The 14,134-nt window shown below is 43.6% G+C and overlaps 1 protein-coding gene across 1 annotated transcript in view; it reads right to left on the bottom strand.

Moving 5' to 3' along the window:
• The window catches only part of LOC121276335 (dynein heavy chain 11, axonemal-like), a 564,873-nt gene that overhangs the window by 47,777 nt on the left and 502,962 nt on the right, over window positions 1–14,134 (bottom strand). The window contains exon 76 of the mRNA XM_041184616.1: window positions 2,580–2,699. Coding sequence (XP_041040550.1) covers window positions 2,580–2,699 — 120 coding nt within the window. The remainder of the gene's footprint in view (window positions 1–2,579; window positions 2,700–14,134) is intronic.

Raw genomic sequence — 14,134 nt, 5'->3', positions numbered from 1 at the left:
AATATAGATCTTCAATAGATGGTAGGTATACACTAAATTGAAGTATGCACATTATTTGGAAAACTTGGACAATGAGAAGAGACAGAATTCACACATCTTGAGCAAGGTTTAGGTGAAGAATTCCTCCTAAAAAGTGTATATGGAACAGGTTTGCAGAGAAAGTCGATCAGCTGGCTTACTTGCCATCTTTAAAAAGGAGATGGATGGATATCTGTTGAAAAATACCACTGAGAATTATAAAGACATTTAACAAAGTTTGATTTTTTTTCTCTCTGGGAGGCCAGTAAAGGAAGCTGGCGTTCCTTAAAGTAGGCGGTCAACAGATTGTAGAAGAATGGGAGAAATGCAAATGACAGAATAATCATCCATGGCATTCTAACAAAGAAGTCTTAATGGGATGAAGAGTATCGTTTTGCTGTGGATTTCCTTAGGGTCTTGTGCAGGGTTTTGATTTACCTTTGCTGCGTAAATAGTGGCATGAAGTAGGTATGGCACCTGTAGCCATGGGGATTTTAGATTCACCTGTACAGTAATGTGAATTAGGTACAGTGCCCCTAATTGCGTATTTTGCTAGAAATTAACATTGCTTTCCAAAGGAATTATTACTCTGGAGGTATCACAAAAAACTACATATTTTGTTTCTTCCAATTGTAAAAGTAATTACTTTGCAGTGTTTGGATTTAACACTAGCTAATTAATAAAATACCAATAGCAAGGTCTGAAAATACCATGGTTGGGCTTAATACTTTTTTTAAAAGCTGAAATACTTTGTCTTGAATATGTCAGTAAAGTGTTATGGTGGTTAAGCAACTTTAGTATGAAGTTTTGGCACAGTACTTCAGAAGTTTTAATTATTTGAATTACCATTAAATAGCAGTGACTGATATTTAGAGTCCCTTTAAAATGTTAACAACAGAAGCAAGAAAATTTTAAAGAGCTGTGATGCATTTCTTTTGCTCTCTCAGTAGAGGGTGCCAAGAGTCCTATAAATTTTGGTGTGGAACCTGGAGGTTATTTATCATAAAACACCAACGATGTTTAAAACATATATTGTAATCCATATCATTGGAAGAATTCCAGTTTTATTTGCATATGTAAAAATATTATCCAAGGAGCAATTATTAAAAAAAGCTGGAATTCCCATTACCAATAGTGTGCAAAATGTGTTTCAGAATTACGTTCTTGGAATATTGTTACGACATTTCCTTCAGTTACTTTCTGTACAAAACCATGAGCAGGAATGCAAAGAGGTTGACTAGGGCTTCTTGTAACCTTTTATTTATCATCGTATGTTAAATCCAAGTACTGTAGACAGTGATTACAGCTGAAACATTTTACAGGTGAAAGCAATAAATAGAATGAAAGCAAGCAAGAGGTTGTAATTAATAGATTGCTCAATTGAAGAACACAAGAACAGAGGTCAAATCCTTCAAACAAGCTGCCTATCCTCAATTATGGCCTGCTGTCCAACCTTCTGTTTACTGTTACTATGCAATCACACTGTAGACGAAATTGTACTTTTATCAGAATTGTCAAATAATATTAAGGATTATAAAGAGAGATTCGTGTAACCTTATGTACTTTTGTTTACTATTTCTTTTTCCTTCCACTCTGTTATTATGTAATATGTAACACTTGAATTTACAGGTTGCATGTGAGGTGATATTTTCATTATTAAGTGCCCACTATTGACAGTGATGAATTAAATTCTTCTGTAAAGAAGTTTATGGTTTGGTTCAGGGGAACATAGGGGCTGTACAGCATAGACAATTGCACGGGGCTCCAAGCAGGTTCAATTCCCTAAATGGCCATCACTGACAATGTTGGTCAGTCCCAGCAGACTGAGATTTCAGCCTAATTGACCCTAGTTCTTCATGACTGGTCTCTGTATGGCTTTTCCCATCATCAGTAAAGTCAGGGACCCTGACTGGATCCAGGCTTCATGCTGAATGTCTGCATGGGGCAAATTCAAACTCTGCTTTGATTCCAGATTGTTTTGTGTTGTTTTTACTTTTATATTAAATGTTAAGTAATTTATGCTGCTTTCCCATAAATTGTTTGTGCCCAATTTAACTATGGCATAAATCATGTGTCCTCTATCAAATCTCAATGTCCTTCATTCGAAGCAGGAAAGGAAGATGAAATTGGTTCAAGGCTTTTGGTAATGATCTAAATAGCAAGCTATTCAACTATTTACTTTCCCAGTCCAAAGAGATGCATTGTCCGAAGAGGAACAAATGAGGCTGAGAAATTAAAATAGGACGGAAAGGTTTCCTATGGCATAACTTCATTCCTGGATAAAGGAATTTAATTACAAATGAACATAGGGAGCATTCACCTGTCAGCAACTTGTCTTTGTTAAATGGGGAGTGATGCAACTTCAATGCCATGGTGTAATATTTCCACTATTTCCTTTTGTAATGTTTTCTTTATGTGGACGTCTGAACACCAATGAGGCTTCAATGTATTATCATGGATTTGTAAAATTATGTAGTATATTTAATCCTTTTAGTCTGGCACTAAAAAAGTTTCCTTGTTAGAATCAGTGGCAAAATCATCTAAAGGATTACAATATTTACCATGTTTGGATGCATGAATTCCTCTAGGTAAGTACGGCACAGCCTCCTGTCCCAGTCATCAGTAATGTGCCCTCCATACATGATCTCCCCAAAGAGGTAGCGCAGGTCTTCCCAAGGCACCTACAACAATAGGAAAGCACTTAAATTATTCCCAGTTGTAGCTAAGTTACACAAGGTTAATTTGACATATTAAGCATTCATATTGTAAAATCAGAAATAGCCTTTTCACATATATGGCAAATATTAACATTCCCCGTCATGATCAGGTTTTCCAATTCATTTCTTTATCACATGATAAAGACGAAGTGTGCTCTAAGACATCCATATTATTCCTGTGATTCAGGAGCTAGAACTTTGTATTATCAGAGGTAAAGTCCTGTAGGTCTACTCTGCATGTACACCATGCTTGTGATGTCACCTGGAAGTGTCCTGACAATTTATAGCCCTGCTAGAATATAATTTAGGGAACACCTCATAATATTCTGAAGTTCCTGCTTGAGAAGGTGGTGCTTTCCTGAGGTCAATATTCAGCTTATGGAACAAGAATATGCCAGGTCACTAACCCTTTTCTACACACAGGGTGCAGGAAGGTCATGCTAGCTTTATAAAAATATTCAAATGATGCTGGAGTGATGTAATGCCACCTCCCATGTTTTTAATCTTACCTTTATACTATTTCCAAATCATACCCAGATAAATGCCTACTTAAGGCTGTTAAGCACTGAACTGTACGCAATGATAAGTTTGAAAATGTTTAGTAAACTGTTGACTCAGCAATTTTAGACCGTTTCTAGACCACTTCCCCTAAGCCTTTTTGATTTTCAGTAGGTACTTAGGGTCTCATGAGCTTTTGTGTCAATTGTTTTCATTTTTTTTGCCCCTACCATCTTACTGAGACCAGAAATTTTTCCAATGGGGATCCCTCAAATTAATGAGCTTGTGAGTAGAGGTAGAGGGTCAGAGTGAAGCCAGGTAATCACAAGAAGTGCTCTGCGCCCTCCTGCCGGTGTCCACATATCCATAACAGATATGAACATACCTTAGTCACTTCTCCAGATGATTAGTGCTGCAGGGGGTCCAATTCTCAAGGTAGATTGAAAAACTCAAGCAGACAATTGATGTGTGTAAAGGTTTGAATACATATTAAACTGATAGTTCTTCAGAAACACCCCATCACAGTATGTACTGCTGCTTGAAAGCAGGCAAGTCAGGGCAATTATCAGCTGGCAAAGCCTGATTGGATTCATCCAACAAGATCCCATTGGCAAGAGTTTCAGGTATTGCCATACCTACCTGGCAACAGTATGGGAACCATCTTCAAAGAGTCCAGGTCAAGAGAAACGAGCTACAGAGCTGTGAATATGTTGTAAAAACAACCTACTACTAATATGCAATATAGGGCTGGCACTGCCAATGATATGGCCAATCAGCTGCAGCCTCAGGCCTGTTCCCACCTCCTTCCAGGCCTGTTGAGATTGGGATTTATGTGGATATTGCTGTGCAGTGGCACAGAAAGCAGCCCTCCCTACAACTACCTCCTGAAGCACCAACTGTACTTCGGTAGCAATCAAACAGGCAGTCAGGCGCTGGACTGCTCAGTCACTTGCCCACAGATTTATGCCTGCACCTTAGGTTTTCTTTTGCTTAATTAACAACCTAATTGCTGTGAGGCTTTGAAGTTGTAACCAGTGGCGTTATGGGGAAATTCTTTTGATTGTTAATAGTTAAAGCTAACATTAGTGCAGAGAAGTAAGTTGTTCAGACCAATAAAAGTACAAAGTGAACTAAAAAACAGAAATTACTGGAAATACAGAGCTGATCCATGATCTTTGTACTCATCCACTATTTTGCACTTCTTTCCAGAGTTTTTCAAGTCATTAAAACCATAAGCTTCCTCTTTGTAATATCAACATATCTAATGTTTCTTTGGTATTCTAAATGATGTAATTTGTTTAAAAAAGCTACATTGAAAAGGCAACTTGTTACTCTCCTACAATGCTTTCTTCAATTCCTAACAATCAAAAGAAATTTGTCGTGATGCCACTGGTTGGAGCTTCAATACCTCACAGCAATTCAATGAAAAATATTGAACAGTACTCATCATACTTTAATATTCAAATTTGGATTAATATTTGCATGTAATTTAAGTGATTTAATTTTTGTAACCAGCATCATGCCTGCTGTAGTTCTGATAAACAAAAAGCTGCAAGTGCTGGAATGAAATCAAAATAACTAAAATTGCAGGTTAACATTTTGGGTAAAGATCCTTCGACTTTGAGAATGAAGGGCAAGAAGACCTATTTGTGCGAATACCTAACATAAAAGGGCCTTTTATATTGGTCTTTTTAAATTCTGGTTCTGGGAGTCTGGTATCCATGAGCCATCTCCTGGCAATGATGCCATTAAATTCATTTTCTGTAGACCAGCTACAGACTTGTACAGACCCAGGTACAACTGAGGAAAAAACAAAGGGAGGTCAAGGGTTAGGCTATCCACAATTACAAAGAGACAGCTCATCAATTTAATGCTAATTAACATTTTTCAATACTGCAAGGAGTAAAATAATGTTGGAAAATGTACCAAGATCATGTATCTGCTGCTTATTTTTAACCATTTATATTTTTATTGCATTTTGCTTCTGGTCTTCAAGCCAATAAAATAGCAGTTAGATAAAAGAACGATTTACTTGTCAAGTGAAGCACTCACAAAACAAAAGTCAACTGAGGCAATGGTCAAGGAAAAGATTGGTAACTTGGAGTAAATATTCTGCTGTAACATTTCTCGTATACACCAAGATTACATATGGGAAATTGTTTGAGAATATGAGTGAATTATAGGGTGTATTTTAATGGCTGGGGCAATGTGTCTGTTCAATAGGAGAGTGGGTGGTAATGCTGCTGTGGCTATTTCCAGGAGCCCTCAAAGCGACTAAAAGCCAATCAGCCAGTTTGCTAAAAGCAAAATACTGCAGATGCTGGAAATCTGAAACACAAACAAAAATATCTGGAAAAACTCAGCAGATCTGACAGCATCTGTGGAGAGAAATACAGTTGACGTTTCGAGCCTGTATGACTCTTCATCAGAACTAAGGAAATAGAGAAATGAGGTGAAAAATAAGCTGGTAGAGGGCGCTGGGACAGGTAGAGCTAGATAGGGGGTCAGTGATAGGTGGAGGCAAAGAAGGGATTGCCAAAGATGTCACAGACAAAAGGACAAAGGGGTGTTGACGGTGGTGATACTATCTAAGGAATGTGCTAATGGGGACATTAAGGGTAGCAAGCAGGACAAGCTAGTGGCAGATGGCCCTAGTGGGGGTGGGGTGGGGGAAAGGGCTAAAAGGTGGAGATAAAACAATGGATAGAAATAAATTTAAAAATGGGCGGGAAAAGAAAAATATATTTTTTAAAAATTATAAATTATAGGAAAAAGGCGGGTCGGAATGAGGATGGGGATGGAAGAGAGAGTTCATGATCTGAAATTGTTGAACTCAATATTAAGCCTGGAAGACTGTAAAGTGTCTAGTCAGAAGATGAGGTGTTGTTTCTCCAGTTTGCGTTGAGCTTCACTGGAACATTGCAGCAGGCCAAGGATGGACATGTGGGCATGGGAGCAGGATGGTGTGTTGAAATGGCAAGTGACAGGGAGGTCTGGGTCATGCTTGCGGACAGACCGAAGGTGTTCCGGAAAGCGGTCACCCAGTCTGCGTTTGGTCTCTCCAATGTAGAGGAGACAGCATTGGGAGCAGCGAATGCAGTAGACTAAATTGAGGGAAGTTCAAGTGAAATGCTGCTTCACTTCAAAGGAGTGTTTGGACCCTTGGATGGTGAGGAAGGGGGAAGTAAAGGGGCAGGTGTTGCACCTTCAGTGGTTGCATGGGAAGGTGCTGTGGGAGGGGGTTGAGATGTAGGGGGTGATGGAGGAGTGGGATGGGGGGTGGGGGCTGGTGAAGGGAAGATGTGTTTGGTGGTGGCATCATGCTGGAGTTGGCAGAAATGGCGGAGGATGATCCTTTGAACCCGGAGGCTGGTGGGGTGATAAGTAAGGACAAAGGGGACCCTATCATGGTTATGGGAGGGAGAGGAAGGTGTGAGGGCGAATGCACGGGAGATGGGCCGGACACGGTTGAGGGTCCTGTCAACCACCGTGGGTGGAAAACCTTGGTTAAGGAAGAAGGAAGACATGTCAGAGGAACTGTTTTGGAAAGTGGCATCCTCAGAACTGATGCGACGGAGGAAAAGGAACTGAGAGAATGGGATGGAGTTTTCTTACAGGAAGCAGGGTGTGAGGAGCTGTAGTCGAGGTAGCTGTGGGAGTCGATGGGCTTGTAATGAATATTGGTGGACAGTCTATCACCAGAAATTGAGACAGAGAGGTCAAGAAAGGGAAGTGTCAGTGATGGACCACGTGAAAGTGATGGAGGGGTGGAAATTGGAAGCAAAATTAATAAATGTTTTCCAGATCCAGACGAGAGCATGAAGCTGCATCGAAGCAGTCATCGATGCTCAGAGAAAGAGTTGTGGGAGGGGGCCTGAGTAGGACTGGAACAAGGAATGTTCCACATACCCCATAAAGAGACAGGCATAACTGCGGCCCATGCGGGTACCCATAGCCACACCTTTTACTTGGAGGAAGTGAGACGAGTTTAAGGAGAAATTGTTCAGTGAGAGAACAAATTCAGCCAGACGGACGAGGGTAGTGGTGGATGGGGATTGTTTGGCCTCCGTTCGAGGAAGAAGCGGAGAGCCCTCAGACCATCTCAGTGGGGGACGGAGGTGTAGAGGGATTGGATGTCCATGGTGAAGAGGAAGTGGTTGGGGCCAGGGAACTGGAAATTGTTGATATGATGTAGGGCGTGAAAGGAATCACGGATGTAGGTGGGAAGGGACTGGACAAGGGGAGGGAGAATGGAGTCAAGATAGCAAGAAATGAGTTCCATGGGGTAGGAACAGGCTGACACGATTGGTCTGCCGGGACAGTTCTGTTTGTGGATTTTGGGTAGGAGGTAGAAGCGGGCCGTCCAAGGTTGGGAGACTATGAGATTGGAAGCTGTGGAGGGAAGATCTTGGGAGGAGATGAGGTCAGTAAGTCCTGGAAACAATGGCTTGATGTTAAGTGATGGGGTCATGGTCCAGGGGGAGGTAGGAGGAAGTGTCTGCCAGTTGACGCTCAGCCTCTGCAAGGTAGAGATCAGTGCGCCAGACAACAACAGCACCACCCTTGTCAGCGGGTTTGATGACAACGTCAGGATACGACCTGCGAGAACGGAGTGCAGCAAGTTCAGAAAGAGACAGGTTAGAGTGGGTGAGAGGAGCAGAGAAATTGAGACGACTGATGTCACACCGACAGTTCTCAACGAAAAGATCAAGAGCAGCTAAGAATCCAGAGGGAGGGGTCCAGGTGGAGGGAGAATATTGGAGGCGGGTAAAAGGATCCATTGAACGGGGAGAGGACTCCTGCCCAAAGAAGTGAACATGAGCACGCAGTTTGCTGGTTGCCCTCAAAGCTCCTGAGTCCTGCAGAGCAGATGTCCTGTCTCTTAGAGTTGAAGTACTTGCAATTTCTGGAATGCTTTTATTGAATGATTTCAAAGAATCAGTCAGAGATTGGCAGATTTTAGGAACCAGCAATGTCATCAGTAGTAGTGGCCACTGCCGGTACTGCAGTGGACCTTAGAGAAGAGTCATTGCTGGAGCCCCCAGAACACAGGCAAGTGGGGCAGGTTCAACAGGGCCAGCCAGGCAGGCTCCGGAGAGGTAGGGGAGCAGGGACGGATGGGAGCTCAGTGTAAAGGGAGGGAACATGTCTTTCTGCAGGGGCAGCTCTTGATTCTGGCAGGTCCTTTAAGTGGGTGCAGGGTTCCTGAACAGGAGGGACCCCACTTCAGGCACATTCACCAGGCATCACCTGATGGCTTGCCACATGGCATGGCCCAACCCCACCTGTCTACTTCCTGCCCCATTATACAGCCCTTCCCTCACTTCCCAGTCCACTGCCCCCCCAGGGGTTGTGTTAAATTCCACCCATAGAAATATAGAAAGGTTACAGCACAGAAGATGGTAATCGACACATCTTGTCTGTGCCGGCTCGGTGCAGGGTCAGCTAGTCCCACTCCACTGCCTTTTCCTTGTAGCCTTGCAATCCTTTTCTTTACAGATAATTATCCTATTCCCTTTTGAAAGCCATGATTGAATCTGATTCAACCCCACTCTCAAGCAATGCATTCTGGTTCTCGATCCTTCCACCGATCCTTCTCTCCCCATCTACTCTGTCCAGGTTCTTCGTGATTTTCAACAACTCTGTAAAATCTCCTCTCAACCCTCTCTTTCTTTAAAGAAAACCACGCCCAGCTCATGCAATCTATCCTTCTAACTGAAGTCTCTCATCTCTGGAACCATTCCGGCAAACCTTTTCGACACCTTCACCAAAGCTTTTGCCTCCTTCCTAAACTGTGGTGCCACGAATAGGATGCAATACTCCAGTTGTATTCAAACCAGATTTTAGATGGTTCACCATTGCTTCCTTGCTGTTGTGAATTTATTCCACTATGTATAAAGCCTAGGATCACATGCCTTTTCAAGCACTTTCTCAACCGGCACTTGCAACGATTTGTGCACGTGTACCTCCTGGTCCCTCTGTTCCTGAACCCCTTTTAGAATTGTATCTTTAGTTTATCACCAAAGAAAAATACTGTGGATGCTAGAAATCTGAAATAATAACATAAAATGCTGGAAATACTCAGTAGGTCTGGCAGCATCTATGGGGAGAAACTGAGTTAATGTTTCAGGACAAGGACCGTTCTTCAGAACGGTATCCTTTAGTTCATATTGCCTTTCCTCATTCTTCCCGCCAAAATGCATCACTTCACATTTCTCTGCATTAAATTTATTTTGCAACATGTCCACCCATTCCACCATCCTGTCTGCATCCTCTTGAAATCTATCACTATCCTCCTCACAGTTCACAATATTTCCAGATTTTGTATCACCTGAAAATTTTGAAATTGCGTCCTGCACACCCAAATCAATGTCATGAATATAGATCAAGAAAAGCAGTGTCCTAATAGTGACTCCTGGGGAACGTCACAATATACAGTCTCACCAGACTGATAAACAACTGTTCACCACTTTCTGTAAGTGGCTGCACAATTTTCTGCTATACAAGCCTGGTATGTGCCAGTGGAATTTTGATCCCTTGGTACGATTTCATCAAGGTTATGGACATCTCTTACTAATTTTCTTGCTTCTGCAGGGGTATACAGCATTAGGGGTGTCCAACTTCCTGGCTTTGTCTCCCTTGGAGGGGCACTCATCTACTTATGTTTCAAATTGTTGATAATAACTGTTCTGTTTCAGGGTTTATCCACCAATGAATTAACATTCCTAAGAACAGCTCTCTTCAAACCATCAGCCAACAAAATTGATCCAGGATAAACTGACAAATAAGAAATTTAAGTAAAAATGTGAATGAGCTGCATGGGCTTCAAGGGGTAGATTAACACGGTTCAGTGACCATAGGTTGGATACCTCTGTCCCAGATTTTCCAATGTAGGTGCAGTTTACATCTGAAGGGTGAGAAATAGAGAGAAGGGATGGGCTGTTTTCCTCTTTCGATGTAATTTAAATTCAGAACGACTATTGGGAGATTTTAGACAAATTGAAAGGGAAATCGTTGCAGTGGCAGTTCTCCAACTTGTGCTTCCTTTGAGTGCAGGTCTCGACTTCTAGCATGGATTGTCCGGTTTACCATCTTGTCTGTCCAGCAGCTTCCAATTTTCTCCTCACTCAGTAGGACTTTTTCCAGACTTGTGAACAACTGCTATAAAATATGTGAAGCTCAGGCTAAGTGTACCACACCTCAGATGGGCTTCATAGATTCCACCCATCTCAGAATCCAAATGTTTTGGACAATGATCCAGAATGCCACAAAAACTTGTGCTTGTCCTGTTGAGCCTCAGCAGGATTTTCAGTCGTCAGGTTCTGGTTGGCATGATGAACTGGTGCTGGAGCATTTCTGGCTAACAGAGGGCAAGTGTGGGTTCTGTAAGCAAAGGGATTGGGTCAGATTTGGATCTGCCTGAGAGCAATCAGGTCATGTTCTGCCCATACTGAAGTTAGGTGCTGTTTCATATAACACAAAGCTATTAAACAAATAACATCTCTTATTAGCTGCTAGTAAATTACTGAACACAGTTGGACTGGGGGTCTGAAATGCATTTGTTTCAAAACGAGAAGTATAACAGTCAAGGCAGATGAGCTTAGCGCTTAGATGAGTACTTGGGACTATGATGTTATTGCTATTACAGAGACTTGGTTGAAGGATGGACAGGATTGGCAGATAAACGTTCCAGGATTTAGATGTTTCAGGCAGGATAGAGAGGGATGTAGAAGAGGTGGGGGAGTTGCACTGCTGGTTTAGGGGAATATCACAGCTGTACAACAGGAGGACACCTCCTTGGGCTCATGCAGCGAGGCAATATGGGTAGAGCTCCGGAATAGGAAAGGTGCAGTCATAGAGTTGGGGGTTTATTATAGGCCTCCCAATTGCCAGTGGGAGATTAAGGAACAATTATGTAGACAGATTTTAGAAAGATGTAAAAGCAATAGGGTTGTTGTGGTGGGTGATTTTAACTTTCTCTATATTGACTGGGAATCACTTAGTGCTAGGGGTTTGGATAGTGCAGAATTTGTAAGGTGCATCCAGGAGGGCTTCCTGAGACAATATGTAGATAGTCCAACTAGGGAAGGGGCAATACTGGACCTTGTATTAGGGAATGAACCCGGCTTGGTGGTCGAAGTTTCAGCAGGAGAGCATTTCGGGAAAAATAACCATAATTCAGTAAGTAATAAAAACAAAAAAACTGCGGATGCTGGAAATCCAAAACAAAAACAGAATTACCTGGAAAAACTCAGCAGGTCTGGCAGCATCGGCGGAGAAGAAAAGAGCTGACGTTTCGAGTCCTCATGACCCTTCGACAGAACTTGAGTTCGAGTCCAAGAAAGAGTTGAAATATAAGCTGGTTGAAGGTGTGTGTGTGGGAGGCGGAGAGAGAGAGAGAGAGAAGTGGAGGGGGGTGTGGTTGTAGGGACAAACAAGCAGTGATAGAAGCAGATCATCAAAAGATGTCAACAACAATAGAACAAAAGAACACATAGGTGTTAAAGTTGGTGATATTATATAAACGAATATGTTAATTAAGAATGGATGGTAGGGCACTCAAGGTATAGCTCTAGTGGGGGTGGGGAGAGCATAAAAGATTTTAAAATATTTAAAAATAATGGAAATAGGTGGGAAAAGAAAAATCTATATAATTTATTGGAAAAAAAAGGAAGGGGGAAACAGAAAGGGGGTGAGGATGGGGGAGGGAGCTCACGACCTAAAGTTGTTGAATTCAATATTCAGTCCGGAAGGCTGTAAAGTGCCTAGTCGGAAGATGAGGTGTTGTTCCTCCAGTTTGCGTTGGGCTTCACTGGAACAATGCAGCAAGCCAAGGACAGACATGTGGGCGAGAGCAGGGTGGAGTGTTAAAATGGCAAGCGACAGGGAGGTTTGGGTCATTCTTGCAGACAGACCGCAGGTGTTCTGCAAAGCGGTCGCCCAGTTTACGTTTGGTCTCTCCAATGTAGAGGAGACCACATTGGGAGCAACGAATGCAGTAGACTAAGTTGGGGGAAATGCAAGTGAAATGCTGCTTCACTTGAAAGGAGTGTTTGGGCCCTTGGACGGTGAGGAGAGATGAAGTGAAGGGGCAGGTGTTGCATCTTTTGCGTGGGCATGGGGTGGTGCCATAGGAGGGGGTTGAGGAGTAGGGGGTGATGGAGGAGTGAACCAGGGTGTCCCGGAGGGAGCGATCCCTATGGAATGCCGACAGGGGGGGTGAAGAGAAGATGCGTTTGGTGGTGGCATCATGATGGAGTTGGCGGAAATGGCGGAGGATGATCCTTTGAATGCGGAGGCTGGTGGGGTGATAATTGAGGACAAGGGGGACCCTATCATGTTTCTGGGAGGGAGGAGAAGGCGTGAGGGCGGATGCGCGGGAGATGGGCCGGACACGGTTGAGGGCCCTGTCAACCACCGTGGGTGGAAAACCTCGGTTAAGAAAGGAGGAGGACATGTCAGAGGAACTGTTTTTGAAGGTAGCATCATCGGAACAGATGCGACGGAGGCGAAGGAACTGAGAGAATGGGATGGAGTCCTTACAGGAAGCGGGGTGTGAGGAGCTGTAGTCGAGGTAGCTGTGGGAGTCGGTGGGTTTCAAACCCACCGACTCCCACAGCTATCTCGACTACAACTCCTCACACCCCGCTTCCTGTAAGGACTCCATCCCATTCTCTCAGTTCCTTCGCCTCCGTCGCATCTGTTCCGATGATGCTACCTTCAAAAACAGTTCCTCTGACATGTCCTCCTCCTTTCTTAACCGAGGTTTTCCACCCACGGTGGTTGACAGGGCCCTCAACCGTGTCCGGCCCATCTCCCGCGCATCCGCCCTCACGCCTTCTCCTCCCTCCCAGAAACATGATAGGGTCCCCCTTGTCCTCAATTATCACCCCACCAGCCTCCGCATTCAAAGGATCATCCTCCGCCATTTCCGCCAACTCCATCATGATGCCACCACCAAACGCATCTTCCCTTCACCCCCCCGTCGGCATTCCGTAGGGATCGCTCCCTCCGGGACACCCTGATCCACTCCTCCATCACCCCCTACTCCTCAACGCCCTCCTATGGCACCACCCCATGCCCACGCAAAAGATGCAACACCTGCCCCTTCACTTCCTCTCTCCTCACCGTCCAAGGGCCCAAACACTCCTTTCAAGTGAAGCAGCATTTCACTTGCATTTCCCCCAACTTAGTCTACTGCATTCGTTGCTCCCAATGTGGTCTCCTCTACATTGGAGAGACCAAACGTAAACTGGGCGACCGCTTTGCAGAACACCTGCGGTCTGTCTGCAAGAATGACCCAAACCTCCCTGTCGCTTGCCATTTTAACACTCCACCCTGCTCTCTTGCCCACATGTCTGTCCTTGGCTTGCTGCATTGTTCCAGTGAAGCCCAACGCAAACTGGAGGAACAACACCTCATCTTCCGACTAGGCACTTTACAGCCTTCCGGACTGAATATTGAATTCAACAACTTTAGATCGTGAGCTCCCTCCCCCATCCTCACCCCCTTTCTGTTTCCCCCTTCCTTTTTTTTCCAATAAATTATATAGATTTTTCTTTTCCCACCTATTTCCATTATTTTTAAATATTTTAAAATCTTTTATGCTCTCCCCACCCCCACTAGAGCTATACCTTGAGTGCCCTACCATCCATTCTTAATTAGCACATTCGTTTAGATAATATCACCAACTTTAACACCTATGTGTTCTTTTGTTCTACTGTTGTTGACATCTTTTGATGATCTGCTTCTATCACTGCTTGTTTGTCCCTACAACCACACCCCCCCTCCACTTCTCTCTCTCTCTCTCTCTCTCCGCCCCCCACGCACACACCTTAAACCAGCTTATATTTCAACTCTTTCTTGGACTCGAACTCAAGTTCTGTCGAAGGGTCATGAGG

The sequence above is a fragment of the Carcharodon carcharias genome, chromosome 3, assembly GCF_017639515.1.
Source record: "Carcharodon carcharias isolate sCarCar2 chromosome 3, sCarCar2.pri, whole genome shotgun sequence".
NCBI classification, from domain to species: domain Eukaryota; kingdom Metazoa; phylum Chordata; class Chondrichthyes; order Lamniformes; family Lamnidae; genus Carcharodon; species Carcharodon carcharias.
This window is presented reverse-complemented; position numbering and strand designations above follow the sequence as displayed.